This window comes from Nesoenas mayeri (assembly GCF_963082525.1).
Source record: "Nesoenas mayeri genome assembly, chromosome: 16".
In the NCBI taxonomy this organism is placed as follows: Eukaryota; Metazoa; Chordata; class Aves; order Columbiformes; family Columbidae; genus Nesoenas; species Nesoenas mayeri.
This window is the reverse complement of record NC_137562.1, coordinates 10,187,785-10,208,017: the sequence shown is the minus strand read 5'-3', so window position 1 is coordinate 10,208,017 and position 20,233 is coordinate 10,187,785. Positions and strand designations below refer to the sequence as shown.

The 20,233-nt window shown below is 52.0% G+C and overlaps 1 protein-coding gene across 1 annotated transcript; it reads left to right on the top strand.

Moving 5' to 3' along the window:
* Window positions 1–5,453: 5,453 nt before the first annotated feature.
* On the top strand, window positions 5,454–11,251 carry TNFRSF6B (TNF receptor superfamily member 6b; the record flags this gene model as incomplete). The annotated part of the gene is made up of 4 exons (XM_080354685.1): window positions 5,454–5,495; window positions 6,026–6,404; window positions 8,158–8,355; window positions 10,974–11,251. 4 exons carry the CDS (start codon window positions 5,454–5,456, stop codon window positions 11,249–11,251), a joined length of 897 nt encoding a protein of 298 aa, XP_080210811.1.
* Between the last annotated feature and the right edge of the window lie 8,982 nt (window positions 11,252–20,233).

Below are 20,233 nucleotides of genomic sequence, written 5' to 3'. Positions count from 1 at the left end.
TCCTGGTGCAGGGGCAGCAGCCACCCTGCAGGAGGTTGTCCTTGTCTGTGCCTTATCTGCTCATCACTTAGTTGTGGCTGTAAAAACCAACAGAATTTAATGATTCTGTCATTCCTGATCTATCCTGGGGAGGTTTGCTGAGAGGTTGTGCCCATTGATTAAAAAATACAAAAGTCAAGCTGCTGCAACCCCAACCAGTGAGGAGCAAAGTGTCTTTTACGGGTTGTTGTCCTTCAGCAGGTTTTACTCTAAACCCAGAGGTGCTTCCTCTGGTGGGAGAGCACAATTCTGCCCCTGAGGGTGGGTGTCCAGGTCTCTGCCCTTGTAGATCCCCAAACAGCCGCCCTGTCACCTGTTAGTGTTCCTGTTGGGGATCCCAGGGTGTCCATCCTGCTGTGACGTGGGTGCCCAGCACCCACGTTCTCTGAGCTGCCACCAGGCTCCTGCCCTTTCCCATTTCCAGCCGCGGCTCGGCAGACACACGCTGTATCAGCCCCACGACCCAGGGCAGGCTGCTGCGGGAACCCTTCCGTTTCCACTCCCCATCTTCCAAAGAAACATTCAGAGGCTTCTGTGTCCCTGAATCGGTCACGACACCAGTGGGTCCTCCCAAAAGTGTTTCAAGTGGGTTTCCTCGCACCTTGCCCGGCAACCAACTCGCATCAGGGAAGCCTCGGAGAACAGGGTGCCCAGGGACAGCTGTGGATACTGACCGTGTGTCGTCCTGAAACCGGCTGAATTCACGAGAAAGCGAGGCAGAGAGGGTTCATTATTTATGATACAATTATTGTCTTCCTAAATATCGACATCGCTGTAAGTGGTTAGAGGAACTGATCCAAATTATTGAGTGTTCAGGGAGAGGAAAATCTCTCGTGGACACTCCTTGCTGGTTTTGGGAAGCAAATGACACATGAGTTACAGGGCATGAAGGAAGTTAGATATTAATCTGGCTTCATTGTCCCTGCATTGCAGTGCTATGACTGTTGTCTCCAATTTTTAGTGGTGTGTCATTGGGAAAATAAAAAACTTTTCCCACTGTTTTTTCTCAATAAACTTGAAAGAATTTGAGAAATAGTCCAAATTAAAATTTTAAAACAAACAAACAAACAAAACCCCCAGACACCTCTTTTATCAGGAAAGAGATGAACTGTGTCTTTGCCTGGAGAGGTGGCCACTGCCAGAGAGCGAGGAATTACTTTGCTTTTCAGATTTTTCTCTGAATATTAGCAAGAAATCTGAGTTTTCGAGAGTGGTTCTGAACAGCTGTGCTGCTGCTGGACACGCCGAAGCTCCTGGGGAGGGACGCTCTGCGTGGGGAAGTGCAATCAGAGCCACGAGAGGATGATGCTGGATTCCTGCTCTACACCACGGCTGCAGGTTGGTCAGCGGCGAGGAGCTGCTGACCCCAGTGAGCCCCAGACCCATTTGGGGCATTTGTTGGGCGAGTAGAACAGGCAAAAAAAAGATGAATTGAGGGTCACTGTTCCACCAGACTCTTCTCTCCCTGGAAGGCAGAGATTGCCTGGGGAAGCCCTTTCTCTGCCCTTAATGTGACATCTCACTCTAGGAATATAACTGAAAATTTTTTGTCGTTGTAGGTTTTGATCAAAAATATTTGATATTGCATTGGGGTATGGTGTGGACTTGGAGTTTCCTGGTGTGGTGCATCCATCCCAGTAGTTTCCATTATGAGGACACTGGAAGTCCCATGAGCTGCCACCCAGGATGTGCCACCTACGTTGGCTTCGTACAGCTGTGGGTTCCTCCACCTGTCAGCAGGTGTGAGCGAGGGCTCCTCGGTGCTTTTTGTTTGTCAATTTAAGCAAAACACTGAGGGAGATAAAGTAGATATGGTGCTGTTCAGAGAAGCTCTTTTGAGTAATCCTTTTACAAACAGTACAGTGTGACTGTTTGTCACTTCAACAGACTCACAAGTTTGCAAAAGTCTCTGTTTCAGCTTCTTGGAAAAGTCTGGATGTGTCAGCGATGGGGCTGCTCCGAAATGTGGGGCAGAAGATCCGCACGTCCCCGGCTGGGTGCGCTGGGGGGGGATGTCGTGCTTGATTCAGAGCGGTGGAGTTTCACCCTAAAGAAACATCCTCAAGAGGATGTGCCTCAGTCCTCGGGCAGTGCTGGGAGGTAATTTAATTACTGAGATGATGCATGATGACAAAGCAAAGCCCCAGTTTGATGTAACAACTGTTACGTCAAAAGGTGTTACTAATCCTCATCATCAGGATTACTTTGGGGAGCTACAAGTGGTTGAGATAAACCAGCAGTAAAATCAAAATCTATTTGAGAGTGGCCTGTGAAAATCAGCCCATGGCCTGTTTGGTGTAGAGTGCAAATAAATGCAGCCCAGATGGAAATACTGAGCCCCTTTCACTCCAGCTGCAGTTCTTTTCTTTAACCGTGGTGGGTAGAAACTGATCGTACTGGAGGGAGCTGTGAATAATTCCTTCTGACCATCAGGTTTTACTTCACCTACTGGGTAGCAGAAAACTGGGTTTGATTTTCTGTCTTCATAAATTGTGTGGTTTTAGCTCTTTTAGCTTTAATCTTTAGTATTAGAAATAAAGCCTGAGAGATTGGCCATCCAGGACAGGAGAGCAGAGCCAGCGACTGGCAGCGGGAGCCTGTGTGAGTAAGATAATGTTAATCCAATAGATGTGACTGTTCATGGAGGGAACAAGGGTGAAAATGAAGTTTTTGGGAGCACTGGGTGCTGAGAGATGGGACAGAGGGAACCTGGCTCTTGCCGAGGAGGAAGATGCTCCTGCCCAGGGTGACAGGTCAGACCCATGTGTGTGACAGCTCTAAAATGTCAAGGACGCCACTCATTGCGGTCTTGGGCTTCCCAGCATAGAACAGAGTAGAAAATTTTCCAAACTAATTTTTTCTGTGATTCTGTGTCTTGTGGTTGATACTCATAACTACTCAGCAGCCTGAGCTGCCCAATAGACATATATGAGAACGGGAAATGCTTGAGAAAAATGCAAATGGTGAGAGCTGCTGGAGAAGCCTCTTTGGAGGACGTTTGGCTGGCTTAGTAAAACATCTGTGTTCCCTCTGAACAGCTGTATTTCCAGTGCAATTCCTTTCTTGCAGCTCGGACAATGGCGGGAAATGTGTTTGAGCCCCAGCGCGGGCAGACGTGGGTGCGAGTGCTGCTGTTTGCGGAGCAGGGAGCAGAGCCTGACCTGAGAGCAGCCAGGCTGTAAACAGCAGTTCCACAGAAAACGGTTTGTGGGAGGATATTGTAGACCCTTTAGTGTCTGCACACAGAGGTGCTCGAGAAGTTGTGTGCGTTAAGCAAGTGTGTTTATGGACTGGCTGCTGATTTCAGTTGTGTTTTTGTTCTGAACCAGCAAGGCTTTGCTGGTGGGTAGTTGTTGTCTCTATCTTGAGATGGGATGGGTGACAGTGCTGTGCCGGTACCAAACCTACCAAGTGGTTTTGCCCAGGTCCCCAGCCAGGGACAGCAGAGCCCTGCCTGGCAGGGGGTGCCTGGGGGCCGGGAGCCGAGGCCATGGGGCCTGGAACCAGTGTGGTTTGTGTGACAGCGTGCAGGTCACAGCACAGCCTCTTGCCTTTCCGCAGCTGGAGGTGGCAAATCTGTGACATTAACCAGGGGTGTAGCTCAAATACCATCAGACTTTCCAGCTGAGTGCTCTGGGTGCTAGGATGCGATTTCTGTTTAGATGTGTTTTCTTCTCTTCCGTTGATTGGAAAGTTTAAAACCAAGATAAAAGTGAAACTATTTTCTCCACTGGCTTTTTGGAACTGCAGGTTTTCCCTTCCCCACCTGTGGCTCCATTTCCTGCAGGAGGGGGTGTCTGTGAGGAAAGGAAAGGGCACGTTTTTGGGCACGGAGTGCGCTGTGCTCTTCATGGGCTCGCTGAGGAGCTCTTCTGCTGTTACACCAAAGGGAAGGTGAATCCCGTGCTCATTCTTCCCCCATGCCCGGGGTACGGGGAGAACCTGCAGGTGCAGCTGGAGCGAAGGAACGGCGAGTTCTCCAGTGTCCGCTGCTTTCCCAGCACATAAAGCACTTTGCATTCATGCCCTTAGATGTTCTCGCCTCCAGAGGGAACCTGGTGAGGTGGGGCAGAAGGACAAAGTACACAGGTGATGTATTTGAGCAGGGGCAGCGCAGAGTGAGCAGCGCACCAAGCAGTGCACCTGTGAGGCTCAATTCACTTTAGATTGAAATCCTTGAGTTTGACAGCAAAGTATTGCCTGTAAGATGTTCAAACGCTGGCCTGCTCACCTGCTGGATGCTGTTATCCCACAAAAGGTACCTCTAAATGTTTTAGCGTTGAAGTTGGAATTAATGTGTCACCTACGGTGCTCTTGAAAGGAGAAAATTGAAGCTCTTAGCCAACTTCAGAAATGCATTACCTAACCACTAAAACCTGGGATGTTTGAGCGGGGTTAGTGCTCCCGGTGTGTGGGAGGGGGGAATGGCAGAGCTCTGGCTCCATCACAGCAAGAGCGGGAGTGCCGGGGCTGTGTTTGGGGTTACTCTGTACCCCCACCAGAGAGGCAAATGCTGTTACTGGGAAGTTATTTAGCATGTACAGAGAGTTCGCAGGGGAATTTCCCCGCCTTTCCCCGGCCAAAGAGAAAAAAAATCCTCAACATACCTTAAACTTGCAGCTGTGCAAATCCCACCTGCCGGCAGGTAAATACACACTGTCCGGCCAGGAGAGCTCCGCTGCTTATAGACAAGAACAGGAACGGGAGGGGAAGGGCTGGAGGGGAGGGGGGGTGAGGGGCCAGGATGGCGCCGGGGTGGCGGGGGGAGCCAGGATCGGGTCGGGGGGGCGGGATGGAGCCGGGGGGCGGGATGGGGCCGCGGTGCCGCCGGCCGCTTGCGCAAGAGGGTCTTTCCCGCGGGCCGGGGCTATAAAGGGGCCGGCGGGCGCGGGGAGCGGAGCGGCGGGAGCGGTGAGACCGCGGGGCGGGAGCGGCGCTGGGGCACGGGGCGGGTGGGATGGGGAAAGAGGCAGCCGGTCCCGGGGCATGGGGAGGATGGGACTGGATGGAATAAGATGGGATTGGGGAGGGAGACCTCGGCTGCTCCTCCATCACCTCGCCCACTTCTGCTGCCTCCGGGCTGGGGGGTGACTTTCCTCCCCCGCTTACGCATGTCGGGGCGATGAGTGTGTCACAGCCTTGCACGGGTTCTTCGCCGAGCTATAAGACTCTGCTCCTGGCCCTGGGTGGGCAGAGCCGGCATCTCCCTCGGAGGGACTGCTTGCAAGGCGGAGGAGAACACTCGGTATTTCCTAACAGCCCTTACTCGCTTCTCTTTCTGCTTTGCGGCTGGAAGGCTGGATCGGTGCTGCTGCGGAGAGCTGTGACACAGCCGCTGTCCCCAGCGCCAGCCTCTGAGGAACCTTCTCTGCATCCCCAGGTGTCTGGTTGCGGCGCTCGGAGCCCCTGGTGCTATGCTGTCCTGCCACACGCTCAGTTTAAGGCATCTGGCCAAGGTAACAGGAAAGTCGGGCACACGTGCTTTGGAAAGGAAAGGGAGGATAAACAAGACTCTGGGATTCTCTAGTCCTGTGCAGAGTACCTGGGTTTCCAAAAAAAAGTTCAGAGTTCTTTCTAGCTTGGAAAACTTTCTGTCTGCTTCTTGATATGCAAAGGTCTTACCCCGAACAGTGGGGAACCGACTGGGGTGAAAAGAGCGGGGAGAATGTGCTGGAGCTGCTTATAGTGCTGAAAGAGGGAAACAGGGTTGCAAAGGCACCACCAAGTGGGTTTGAGAAGCATTGTTTGGGAAAGACACTGTGTCACCTGGGGTAACAAGCGGGGGGGGTGATGGAAGCACATGGGGGCAGCGGCTGATCCCTGGTACCACCATTGCTTTGCCCCTGGGGCTGGGGAGAGCAGGAGGTGGGAGAATAACTTCTTGCACCTACGATGGTAATGAATTCCGTAACACAACAGCTGCACTTGCTGCTTCTGCCTCTGCAAGAGGACGCGCTAAGGGCTCTTTGCTCCCTCTGTGCTGCAGTGGATGTTTGCCCCTCTCCTCCTGTTCCTGGCTGAGCTTGGCTGCAACGCCCAACCCACCTACCAGTGGAAAGATGCTGTGACCCACGAGAAGGTGACCTGCCAGCAGTGCCCGCCGGGGACCTTCGTGTCCCAACACTGCAGCAGGGACAGGCAGACGGTGTGCGCGCCCTGCCCCGAGCTGCACTACACACACTACTGGAACTACCTGGAGAAATGCCGCTACTGCAACGTCATCTGTGGGGAGAGACAGGTGGAGGTGCAGCCATGCAATTCCACCCACAACCGCGTCTGCCAGTGCCAGGAAGGCTACTACTCCGAGATGGAGTTCTGCATCCCGCACTCCGAGTGTCCACCGGGCTTCGGCGTGGAGAACCTGGGTGAGTACCCCAGCGGTGTGAATGCTGCGAGGCTCTTGTTTCATCCCAAAATATCTGCTGGAGCTAAAAAACAAGGAGAAATACAGTGGCTGATGATTGCCCATAGCCTCACCTGCTCCCTGTTTGCACACCAGTGCAGTGCTGTCCTTGCTGGCATGTGAAACTGCTCCCCGCCTCTCTTCCAAGGGGCGATTTGTTAGTTTTTTTCCCCATTTTTGCTTTGAAAGACTTTGAAAGCCCCCAGCATCACTCTTAGCTGGGACATGACAGTCCTGGGTATATGCTTCACCAGGCAGAGCTGGGCTGTGATTTATTCCCCATCCCTGAGCAGCATCTCACCCTGCCAGGGCTTTCAGAAAGGGCTCCTGCTCCTCTCCCAGGCAGCCAGGGAGTGGGGAATGCGAATTGTCAGAACTACAAAGGGCTGCTAATTATGCAAGGGCAGGGCTGTTGAATGTGTGTAGCTCTGGGGCTGGGTTTTGAGGTTTATTATTGAGCAATTTGGAGAGGCCGTATCCAAAACATGAAATGGATACATGGGCAGGTGCCCAAACAATGAAGTCAGCCTGGTTTCAATTCACATCTAGGGGAGACTCACGAATTCAAGGCTCCGTCCCCTGGTGAGACGTAAGTCACGAGAGATTTTAGGGGAGTTATTTTTCCATTGTTCCCTGAGCACAGAATTGTCTGATCCCCTGGTTGCCCCTGTTGGGATATGTGCAAACTTTCTAAAAATACAAGTTGCGTACGAGTGAGTTTCCCTCTCGCTCTCCTCTGAATCACCAAGGACCAGGCTCTGTCTGGAAACTGCAGCTGAGGCAGCATCAGCAAAACCAGCATTATCTTGCTCGGGCTTTGAAGTGCAGAGGCTTTTGAAGCCTTTCCATATGGGCTCAGCAGAGCTCCAGGCTCCCAGGCCAGAGGAGAAATACCTGTTGTCTTCAGCTGACGCTGATAGTTGTGGTTTGGGGTTTAATTTTTCTGTAGGACGTGACGGTTACAAAATGCAGTGACGCAACGATGGTGAATTAGGTCCCCCAACAATGTGGGGAAGCCCTTTGAAATTAAGCTTCAGATTTGGCTGGAAGACCGAGGAGCCATGTGAACAAACTGACGTGTTTGAGGAGAAACTAATTTTTTCTTATTATTTTTTGACAAATGGTATCTTGTGTGGGGAATGATGCATTGTGACAATGTAGAGACCTCGTTCTTAACTAGGCAAATGATGAGGAGATGAAAAGGGTGTGAGATCTGCTCCTGTGGGGCTGTTGCCCCTCCTGCTGCAGTCCCGTCCCCGTGGCACCATCCCTGTGAAACAGGAGCTGACCCGCAGCAGAACTTTCACCTTCCCAGCAACTTTTGCTTTCACTTGGCCTGGAGCCTCCTGACTCTGCTATGAATCAAAGGGCTGGTTTGGCACTCGGCGGGGTCATCATCCCTGCTGATGTCTCCTGCCCACAACGTGACCCTTTTCGGTAGCAGATGAGATCTCCTCCTGGGTCTGGAGGCTGTTGACATTTTATCGGCACGTGCCGAATGCTTTGGTTTGGGAAACGCCAGGGAAAGGTGTTGCTGTTTGTCCTGCAAGTCGCTGGTTCCCAGGGGAGCTGCAGGCAGAGCTCATTTCCAAAACATCCTCCTGGCGCTCCAGCGGTGTCTGGCACTCTTTGCCAGCATTGTCCCCAACTCCTGCCCCTGCTCCCTTCCCAGCTTGTCACCCCAGGCTGATGGTCCCCTTGCCCCCCCATCACAGGTACCCCCTTCAAGAACACCCAGTGCAGCCCCTGCCCCCCCGGCTTCTTCTCCTCCTCCAAATCCAGCACTGAGCCGTGCCAGCAGCACCAGAACTGCTCCAAGCTGAACAAGGTGACCAACGTGCCAGGCAACAAGTACCACGACACCCTCTGCACCTCCTGCAGGCTGGGGAGGAGCAACAGCACCCAGGGACCAGGTCAGTTTGAGGGGGAATGCTGGGACCATGATGCTGCCAGGGGAAGAGCCAACTTTTCAGTGCCGTTTTTTTTTTCTACTTAGATGCAAACTGAGGTGAAATAGCTTGTAAAAGCATGGGGTGATCCATAATTAATGGTGATGATGGATGAAATATAGACCGCCTGCCTTTCTCCCGCTCTGAGGTCAGTCATGCAAGGCAGGGACAGGAGACAAGGCACAACAGCCACCGCTCAGCCGAAGCCCACGCAGGCTCCACGTGCAGCCAGAACAAAGAGCCGGCGGTGAAATCCCGTGAAAAGCCGCGGTGTGAAGGGCTGTGGCAGCGGCTCGGCCCCTGGCACGCCTCCTGCTCGCTCCTCCTGGGCTTTCCGCCTCTGTTACAGGAAGGTTTTACTGCAGCCAGAGCATTGTTTTGTGCAGGGTGAATGGAGCAGAGTCCGAGGTTCATCGGAGCTGAGCGTAGGGTGGATTTTGACCTTTCGGGTGAAATAGTAGAGATATGGTGTCGGTTGTGCCACCGTGGTAGTGCAAATGTAGTACTGAGCCTCGGCGGGGGTTGAAGGTTGGGCAAGAGCTGCCAGATTCATAGAATTATAGAACCCCAGGTTGGAAGGGGCCTCAAGGATCATCTGAGCCAACCTTCCTTGGCAAAAGCACAGGGCGAAGGAGCTGGGGAGAGCGATGGGCTGGTCCAGGGGTGCTGTGTAATGTGCACCCCAACAAGTCATGGGTGAGAAAGGGACTGAAAACCATCTCACGGACTGGTGTCCACTGAGGTGAGGCAGGGCAGCTGCTCTGAACCACCTGCTCTACCTTGAGCATCCAGCCAAGATACACATTCAACGTGACTAGTCTGGGTGGCAATGAACCTGCACCCTTGAACTTCCAAAAATAATCAACCACAGAGGCACAGAACAGCTGGAAGGGGCTTTTGGAGTTCATTTAGTCCAAGCTTTTTCATTTAGTCCAAGCTTTTACGGGAAAGGGAGCGTGGATAAGATTATCCAGCACCACATCCAGCCACGTCCTGAAAACCTCCAGCGGTGGTGACTCCCCCACGTCCCTGCAGAGGTTGCTCCAGTATAAAAAAACCCTTTTTTCTATCAGGACAAAGCTTGGTAGAAGACCTTCAATAAAATCTTCTCTGTGATGATGGAGCAAGAAGGTTTTTCCCCCAGCAGCATGCGAGAGCAGGTCTTGCCTCTCCATTCTGTCCCCACCAGCACGGGACTCTTCTCCGTCCCCAGCCTGACTCACGCCAGGAGCGCGATCCCAGTGGAGAGAGGAGGCAGGAAGATCTGTTGTCAGTGGGACACGGTTTTGGGGCCGGGCAGGTGCCAGCAGCACGTGTGCCGCCCTTGGACAGGCAGCAGCGCCCGCGGCCACACGGGCGCTTTGCCTATTTATAGAGTGAGAGGAGCCAGTGAGCAATGGGAGCCCAGGGGTATTTTTAACACCGGCTCATAGTGATTTCACTCCACAGGCATGCAGGCACCTGCCTCCCTCCCCGCTGCAGTCACAGCAACAACATGATATAAACCCCAAACCTGCAGGAGAGGCAGAGCCTGACCCGCCCCATATAGCCAGTGACACCCTTCCCAGTTTACAATGGCATGAAACTGGGCTGGTTTCTTCCTCACTGAGTCATCGTTTGGCTTGGAAAACTCTTTCTGCCTTCATTCCTTGTGTGGGGCGAGCTCTAGCAGAGCTTTAACCAGCCAGGACTGGGTCTGTCCAAAAGCCCCAATCTGGGCTGCGCCTGGGGCTTGTCCTGTCCCCGCATGGAAAAATCTGCATGGGAAAACAGAAGCTTTCAGGAAAAATAACGTGTAAATACTTACTGTGGTTACTTCAATTTTTCTGGAGTTTCCCTCTTCCTCTACTCCATGGAAAAGGTATATTTGTTATTTTCAAAATTACAGGAACTTTTACGTGTTGTTTCTTAACTGCCCCATGCAGGATGGGCTGCTGCTGGGACACAGCCTTCAGGGCAGCTGGCTGGCAGAGATGGGCTTTGGCCACCTAACAATGCCACGTTTGCTGTTTTCCTCCTCCTTCTTCCTTCCAACCTCACTTTTTCCACTTGCAAAATGCTTGTTTGGACCTGCTGCCCCTGACCTGGGGAAGGGACGAGCTGCTGCGAGCGAGATGCTGCTGCATCCCGGGCAGGGACTGGAGCGTGCATGGGCAGATGGTTCCCAGCCCCTGTTCATGGGTGTATGTGGCTGTGTGAGCTAAAATACCCTCCCCAATCTGGAAGATGCGTTGTGAGTGGTACGTCACCCATCAAGGTTCATTCGGTTGGGAACTCCCAGTCTGAGCTGTGTCCCAAGACCTTTGCCCAAGTGAGGACAATATCAGGGAATTATTGACCAGTTTGGGTTGAAGAGACCACCCCAGCTCCCCCAGTGCCACCGCTGCCATGAGCAGGGACATCTTCACCAGCTCAGGTTGCCCAGAGCCACATCCAGCCTGGCCTGGGATGTCTCCAGGGATCAGGTACCCACCACCTCTCTGGGCAGATGTCCATGGAGAGGCTCGATGGGGCTGCGACCTGCTGTCCCGGTGTCCCCTGGTCACCTTCCCTCTGACCTCTGGGTGGTTTTCTCTCCTCAGCTCCAGCAGATGATGACTGTGAACAAGCCATGATAGACTTTGTGGCATACCAGAACATCCCCATCCGGAAGCTGAAGCGCCTGCAGCAAATCCTGGAGCACTCGCCGAGGAAGCAGGTGCCGGAGAACAGGGCTGCCGAGCAGGAGAAGTTCAGGGCTTTCCTCACCCGCCTCAAAGAAGGGAACTCCGAGGTCAGCAAGGGGCTGCTGGAAGCGCTGCGAGCTGCCAAGCTGCACTCCATCGAGGAGAAGGTCCGCCAGCGCTTCCTCCTGTACTGAGAACGCAAACGGAACTTTTGGAGGGGGTTTTGTTTTGTGTTTTTCTTCTGTGGTTTCACTAATTTATTAATTTTTCTGAACGTAACTTGAAATGTGGCGTGGAAACGAGTGATGGGGCAGGGCTGACGTGCTGCGGTGGGTCTGGCCCTGCCTGCAGCCGTATCGCTGCCCCCGGGATGGGATGCGGTGAGGGATGTAGTGGGGAGGATGATGTGAAAGGATGCAGTGAGGGGTGTGGTGAAAGGATGCAGAGGGGGGATGCAGAGGGGGGATGCAGTGTGGGGTCACTGTGAGTACCCACATCCCTGCACCAGCAGCTGCGGCAGCTCCTGGGGGTTCCCTGGGTGCTTGGCCGCTGATTTTCCAGCACTCAGTGAAGGTCAATAATTTATCAGAAGAGAAACACGTAGCCAGGGTCATTTTTCCTGGGGAAGAACCCAGCTCCTCCTTTTTAGACAACTGTCTGGGTTTGTTTTAAACTGTCTGGGTTTGGTTTTGTTTGGAGTTTTTCTTGGTTATTTAACAGTATTTCTGACAGATGATTCAGTTGCATTTGCTTGTTGTACTCTGTTTTGAGAAAGGAGCTGACTACTGAGACACACTTTACCTGTAGAATGCCCTGAAGTCACTGGTACAGCTGGCTTGAAATTTATTTCTGAACTACCTGTTTTTATACTGTGCGTCAGAGATGTTTTCTAAAGAAGGAAACCAAAGAAGTTATTTTATTATACAATTCTCTGTCACCAGAGGTCTTTCCTGGTCTCATTTGGAGGAGAGAGGTGGTGGTGCGATCCCAGACCACCTGACTCTGCTTTATCCCCCCCAGCTTTCTGCACGTGCTCCACCCCGTGACCACACAACATCCCCCACCCATGCGACACCACCAGCACCCAAACCAGCCCATGGGCCACGGCCAGGCTGGATGCTGCCCAGGGGCTGCTGAGTCAGCAGGACTCGTGCTGACAGCAAGTGGGTTGGGTTTTATTTTTAAGCCTTGCAGATGTCACTTGGGGAAGTCAACGAGGGTGACCCTCTCAGGCATCTTCCGGCCTGATGACACAGAGCCTGCATCTTCTGTCTTGAATGAACTGGGCTGTTTTAATAACTTCTGTAGCTGGGTAGTTGCCAGGAATAGCTTGTGGTTGGAAAGAGGGCTGGGTTACCCCAGCTGGGAGCTACTGAGAGCTCCAAAACACGTGCTCTGTGGAAGTGTCCCCACACATCCCCTGTGCAAGGGTGACTGATGTGACCAAATCCAAGAGGGGATTTTAACCTCCCCTGGCTGCCCACAGACACGGGTTCACCCTGCTGCCATGATGAGTTGTTCATCCATGGGGCTGGATGAATGGGGCTGGTCCTGAGGGCAGCTCTTGTCTTTTGGCTATTTTGGGGTCTCTTGGTGTCTGCTCACTCTTCTCTGGTGCTGCAGACCTGCAACTGGGGATCCCAGACCTGCAACTGGGGATCCCAGACTTGCAATTAGGAGTTCCAGGCTTGCAACTAGGGGTCCCAGAATTTCATCTGGGCGTCCCAGACCTACAACCAGCTCACCCCAGGTTTGGGCTCTGGGGATGAAGCAGCTCAGTGATCCTGATGTTGCCCTGGGTCAGTTCAACCAAGGACACAGAGAAGCAGGTTACTGGAAAGCAGTGGAGGGAACCCCTCACTTGTACCTCTGCATTGAGCCAGGACTAATCCTGGTGATCCTCTTGTAGCTTTGTCAAGCCTGGCCTTGAGATCCTACACAGGAGGCTGCACAAGAACCAAAACTCCCCATGCTCAGGTATCACCGATTTATTTGACATGTGAGTGCTCTGTCCCGTCTGGACGTGAGCCTGGACAGGTCTTTGTCCCTTCAGATGCAGCAGATGCTTTTGCAGATTTGGTCCCACCCCGAGGTTTGCAGGAGCTGCCGCCCGCCCGCTGTGACTCCCAGGGGTCGAACGCCCCCAAGCACAGCTGGTGTGGGAGCGAGGAACCCCCCAGGTCCTCCCCACCCCCTCTCCCCAAAAGTGTCACCCTGCTGACCCCTGTGGCCCTCCCAGCACTGAGCGGGGGTCAAACACGTCTGGCCCCTCCTTGGAGGCGACACAATGGGTGTCTGTCACCTCCGTGCCAGGGCACAGTGGGGACCACAGACCTCACCTCGCTGCAGCAGGAGGGGATGTTGGACACCCGGGATCTCCCAGCCCGGGTCAGAGGAGCTCAGTGCTCCACGTTCCCATCGGTGCAACCAGGACAGAGGGGCTGGGGATGGCGGGTGATGCTCCCCAGCTTGGTGCCACCAGTGTCACTTGCTCTTTCAGGACCTTTCATGAGTGCCTGTGTGTCATTATCTTGCTCTGCCGAGGTGGTTTTGTCCTGGCAGTGCCTTGGTGCCTGTTTGGGTGTTGGTGTCTCGCAATATTGACCTTTATCTGGTTCATATTGACCTTTATCGTGGCATCCAAACACCCATCACGTGAGCCCTGCTGAGGTTCCAGGGAACGGGCTCTGCTGGAAAAGCCTCCAGAGCCCAAACCAGGGCTGGTGGTCACAGCCCAACCTCAGGCTGATCACAAGTTTAATTAGTTGATAAGGTGAAATAACTTAAGGGAATAAAAACCCCTTTTGGTTTTCACTGAAGTTTCCAAAGCCTGGAGAGAGAAGAGGAACAGTCTTCCTGCTAATTTAAATGGCTGTTTTCCCCATCAGCTGCAGCTGAGGCCAAGTACACAGTAACATTTAAATGTGGACGTAGCTCTCTCTCGGGGATGACTCAGATATTTATTACACAGAAGATAATTTCCCCAAATGCAATGAGCACTGCATAAAAAGCCCAAGCTGTTCCGAGCTGGGCTTCCCTATCACACAGTGCTGTCGAAACAGGGGGAAAAAAAACAACAACAACCAAATAAAAAAACACCCACTCGTTTATTCAGGCGCTGAGGCACAGCTGAGTGTTCCGCCTGTGCCACGGGTGACTCCGTGGGCAGGTGTGGCCGTGACTCAGGTGGCAGCAGCTCCTCAAACCCACAAACCCCCCTCGGCAGGACCTGACTTGCCCATCGCGAGGGCGGTTCGGACACGTTGACGCTTTAACACGAGGAGAATACGGCGTGTGCTGGGCCAGCGCCGCAGGGCTTGGAACCGGGTTAGGTGAATGTTCAGCCTTAGTTTAAGGAATCAGAGGTGGTTTTCTAGTGAGGTCACGCGTAGGCGGCTCACGCAGCGAAGTTGCAGGTGCAGAGAGCTGAGATTGCGGGATGAAGCGGGGGGGAATTCTGGAGGTGTGCAAAGTGATGCAGGGGGATGCTCAGACTCATAATCCATGTTGAAACAGCCTCCAGTCACCCTCAGCCCTGGGGTTACAACACCCTGGGGTTACAACCGAGTCCAACAACAGGTAGATTCACCTTTCTGCCTGCAGATTCCCCCCATTTTTGTTTTGCTGGAGGTGGTTCTTCACCCCCTGCCCTCCCGTGGTGCTCGGTGCTGGGCTGAGCCCCCCAGACACTGTGCTAGAGGACTCAGGGACTGCTAACACACACCAAACTTGTTCGAATTTGCCCATCACTGTTACAAGGAGGTGCAAATTTTGTTTTCTTTTGAATCGTGCATCTCTTGGGGTTTTTTCCTTTCTGATCGCAGGTTCTTTCTTCCGATTGCAATCCTGGTGTTGCACGCTCAGGCTTCCCCTGCTGAGACTCGTCCCTCGCTGCTGCAGGGCCCGGCGATGGGACCGAGAACGAGCCGTGTCCGGGAGAGGAGCTGGAGCATACAGGGCTCAGCTGGGGTACCCGAGCTGGAGGCCAAGCGCTGTGACCGGAGAGAGGACCCTGATCCAGGTGAGGAATCAGGTGCTGATGCTCAGGACAAAAAACCACCCCCGCAGCACCGGGGATGCTGCCGGACCCAAACCTGCCACCATACAGCGCTGGTTTTCACCCACCCCCTGTTATTACTGTTTTCCAGTCCTCCCGTGCTGCTGGAGGTCTTTGCCCATGGTTATTTCTGTCTGAGCATCCCATGGCTTTCGCGGGTGACGTCTCAAAACAAGCAGAAGTCGCATCCCTGTTTTTACAGAAAACGGTGACCGAGGTGCTCTGACCCACTGTGTCACACAGCACACTCTGCCGACGCATGACCTTAAAATTGTGGTTGTATGCGGTATTTGTTCCCTCATTGGTTTTGACCTCTTTTTCTGTTTTTAACATGGGAGGCAAAGGGAAGCAAAATTCCCATAAGCTACCTGATAAATTTCTATGGAAGGAATACAAGTTATTATAAAAATGACATGATCAGTCATTATTTTTGTTCAAATATTTTATAGCAAACTAAATTTTCAAGGAATTTTTAATGTGTGGGGTTTTTTTTCCATACACATTTTAGAATCCTCATCTTAAAACAAACAAACCCACAAACTCTTCCCAGGACTACTTTAGTATCTTAGCAAACATTAAAGGAGCAGAACAGCTCCAACTGACAGCAAATGTAATCGATTTGGGCAACTTTCCATTTTGGCAGCGTTGGAGTCGATAATCTTAAACATCTTTTTTAGGTTATTCTATTCTGTGGTTTCTGTGTCACTGGGAAAGGTGCTGGTTGTGCCACAGCACCCAGCTCGGCTCTGGCAGCGTCCACTGTGCCACCGCCGGGCTCGGTGTCACTGGGGTGGGACCAGGCGGTGCCGTTCTCACCTCATGCCCTTATTTCTTCTCTTCCTCAGGTTATAATCCCTGATCTCATCTGTGGTCACGGAGCTTCTGAGCATGGGACATCCTGAAAAGCAAAGGCGGGGGACACAGCAGGTGCCACCCGTTCCCAGTCTGGGCCAGTTGGACACGGGACACGAGGGGTGAGGACCGGGCAGCCCCGCGGGGTCGGCGTCACTTGGCACGTCAGGTGAGGAGATGGATTTCTTTTAATGAAATGAGAATTTTTGCCTCGTGTCAATCAAAACTAGGATGTGTCTGATAAGTGCTTTTAATGAAAATGTGAAAACCTCAGTGAACAACGTTAATGAAAAGGAAACTGGTTTGTAGATATGATTCTAGTGAAGAAGCACAAACGCTTTGGCAGCCGGATGACCGGAGGGTCCCCGATCCTGAGCCCTGTTTGGCCTCAGGGTGCAGGGGGGCTGGCGGTGCTCCCTTTTTCCCCATATGTTCTTCCTTTCCCTCTTGTAAAATGTGATGAGCGTCCTGTGTTCCACATTCTGAAGGTCTTCAGAGCTCTTTGCAGCAGGCATGTTCCAAAATAGCAGATTTTTAATATGCCACTTGGAGGAATTTGTCCATAAAACAGGGTCACATCTGAGGGACATTTCTGCTGTTTGTTCAGCCATTGTTTGGGTCCCCAAATTTGCTCCCAAGGTATTTAGTTTATAATGCTCAGGTCTGGGCACTGCCAGCTCAGCCTGGAGAAAAATCAAATATATTAGTAAACCTTATGGTGATTTTTCACTTACGTCAGTTTTCTGAGAAACATGGTCGGGGAGCTTGGAATGACCCAGGCTATAACATCCTTATACAACAGCCTCGCTATTTAGAACCACAAGCACTTTATGTATTATGATCTGGGTCAACGGAAAAGAGGAGTTTTCCCAAAACAACTGTTTGTTTGCTTTAAAAACAACGGTATTTTCCAGCTTACCCAATGTTTAGGGAGATGGTCAGAACAGCCTGCTGTGCCGAAATGACTAAGCAGCATTGGAAATCGGGACCTCATCATGCTGTATTTATGTGGGGGAGAGTCAGGGCTGTGGTCCTTGCGTTTTGTCCCTTGTCACTGCTCACAGCATTGGGCACCCAAGGCATTGGGACCCAGTGTCCCGGGCTGGGCTTTGGGCTTTCTGTGCTCTGGCCAAGCGGAGCTCCAGCTGTGTCCCGACAGGGCTGTGACAGGGGGACAGGAGCCGGAGACTCGATGGTTTCTCTATGGAAGTGCGGGGAATGACAATTTCCCAGCGAGTGCTCGGGATGTGAGCTCAGCGAGGAGGACCTGGGGGGTCCGGGTGCTGCCCCCCAGGCTCAGGCGTGGGGATTTCAGGGTGTTTTGGACTATAAAGCATAAGGGATCAGAGAAAGGTTTGTGAACTCAGCTCAATGTGCTTGGTCAGATCACACAGGTTCTGGTTTCTGTTTCTGTCTCTGCGCTGCTGGAGCTCAGGAGGTGGTTTATTGGATTTCTCTTGGTCTTCCCAGAAGTTAAGACAAGGACTCTTTAGTTGGGAAACTTGGCAGATAAGAATAGGAGTGTACAAGTGTATATTCCCCACTTCATGACTCTGAACCTGAAAGATCAGCTCTGGCAAGACCAAACCCAAGTTCTTCTTTTGCCCCGTTTTCATGTGTTGTTTGCTGACATGACATCATGCAGGAACCACCTTGCCCGTGATTCAGCATCTCTGGTCACAGATCCGCTGCCCTTTGAGATCAGCAGCTGTTCCCAGGCTGCCGTGAGTGATCCTGTGATCCCGTGATCCCGCGGCAGGGGATGAGCTGTCGGAATTTCCACCGCGCTGAGGGTGTGGGAGCTGAGTCCTTGCAGGGCCGGGGCTGCGTGGGATCAGCTGCTTTTGGTTCGGTGTTGTCCTTCCCCTTCCACGGGTGACCGGCTGAGCTGTGACTTCGGTCACAGGATGGGGACCCCAGCGAGATCCCGGGGTGAATACAGGGGCTGCGGTGTGTTTGGGTCTGGCTGTTGCTGTCTAAAGGGGCGGGGGTGAGAGGCGCTGTTTGCAACACCAGTTTCTGGGAACAATGAATTCCTTATTCCTCTTTATGACTGTCTTTTAAAACCTTTTTGTTGCTGTTTTTTGTGGGAGTGTGACTCAAAAAGCGTTGCTAAAGGAGACCTACAGACGAGGTGGTATCAGGTTATTTGATTTCTGAGAACTAGCAGAGGAGTTCCTGCCTATGAACTGAACTGGCACACAACAGGAACAACTCTATGTTTCTGTTTTGGGAAAACATATGAGGATACGCTTAATTTTACAGTGAATTTCGTTTCTCCTCGGGTGGTGTTTGTGGGACATACTGAACATAGAAGTCATCAGGCTGCACCGGACCAGAGGTTGGACTTGGTTCCTCCACACTTCAGCTCGACAGCCCTTCAGCTGAGGGATGTATGCTCCAAATTGTGAAGTTTTACTAAATGATGATGCTGTTTGCTGTTGTGGTGAGTACAGCAGCCATGTGTAGCTGCTTGCCCGTGTCCCCCCTCCTGGGACAGCGTCTGCAGCAGATCCCGTCTGCGAGGAACGGGGTTAAACACCGGATTCCTCCATGGCCACGAGGGCCAGGAGCAGCTGGGCAGACAGCAGGGTGGAGAACACGCACATACGAGCACTTGTGGGTGGTAGAAACACAATACCATCTACAGACACATACCAAAAAAGGTCATTACTCATGAGTTACTACTGTTAGTAAAGCTTACTATGTATTCATCCAGCATGGCTTTTGTTTCAAGGAAGGGAAGCTTCACCCTATGGGTTCCAAAGCAAGTGTATCAACAGCCTCATCTTCACAATCACTTTTGATAGCGTGTGGCAAAAAAAGGACGTGAGGGATGTGGTGATGAGCAGCGGGCACTGCTAACGAAATGGAAATTTGGAAACTCGTTTGCAATCGTCGACCTTCAGCTTTCAGACAGTGCAAGCAAGAAGGAATGAGGAGATTCCTGCCTCCAGCAAGTGATTTTTTTGTGCTTAAATGTCAGACAGAATTCCACAACTGAGTAATTCATTGCAAAACGTTCCTCCTCCTCTTGTTTTCACTTGACGAGCACCTCGTTTATGGAAGAAATTTAGGTCATTTTTTCCCCGGTGATGTTGCACGCTCTGCTGGCCCATTTTCAGTCATTTTCCTACGAGAGGGCCTGACTGCTTTTAAAACCAATTTGTTTGTTTCTTTCATCAGAAAATTTAATCAGTATCCCTTCCACGGCAATGGGTGTTGTGGGCAAAGGCTTGCGATCAGATTTAGGTTGTGCAGATGGAGTTGTAGGAGAGCAGGTACTACTGCCAGCTGAACCTGGATCCTCCTCAAGTGGTTTTGGGTATAAAAAAGCCAAAGCATGCGTACAGAAACTAATGGAAACCCCCCAGAAGTTGTCATGCAAGCTGCTTTTACCAGAGGAGCAGAAAAACAACTCTTTATGGGATTTCAAAAGCGCAAGAAACAAAACCAAAAGGCACCGCTGCCCTGAGGGAAATGCCTGAGGTCCGGCAAACAAAACACCGTGTTGAACAGCAGGAAGGCTGCGTGTGGGATTTCCAACTTGTAAAAATTCCAGTGTGAAAAAGCACCTGCTCTTGTTTCCCCGCATCCTGTGTCCCGAGGAGGGCCGGGCGGACGGCAGCAGCAATTCCCAGCTCTCCCCAGCCCCTGATCTCCCTGGAGAGACATTCCAGCCAAGTTCTGAGAGAAGACTGGGCCAGAAAGGATTTCTGAGCCGGTATCCAGCCCGTGACCTGTCTGTGCGGAGGAGGCAACTCAGCCTGGTTTTCTCAATTGTCCAAATCGCTTTTGGGAAATCTGCAGACAAACACCTGGGAGCAATGTCATTCCATCTCTGAAAATGTCCCCAAGACTGAAGACAAACTCAATCTGTGGTGCTTCTTTTGGTAGAATCTGAGTCAGAACCCACTTTCTTTCATGTGTGGATGCTGCTGTGGCTGCTGGTCAGTTAAAATCTGATTAATGTAGATGGTTTTTTAATTTAAAGGGATAATGGTCAAGACCACTCTTTGTCTTTCTTAGCAGATCCCTCTAGACTTTTTCTCCTTGAACTAACACCATGTGCCAGCAGAGAAGTCCCAAGGTACCAGTTAATAGAATAATGAAATGCCCCAAATCAATTCAGCAACCCTGAAGTACTTTAATCCAGCTTTTCAGCTGAGGGCTGTTGTAACCTTACACTTCCCAAAGCCACAATGAGCACACACTTCTGGAAACCATGACTAACCCAGCAGCCTCCTGCACCGCTGAAACATCAACA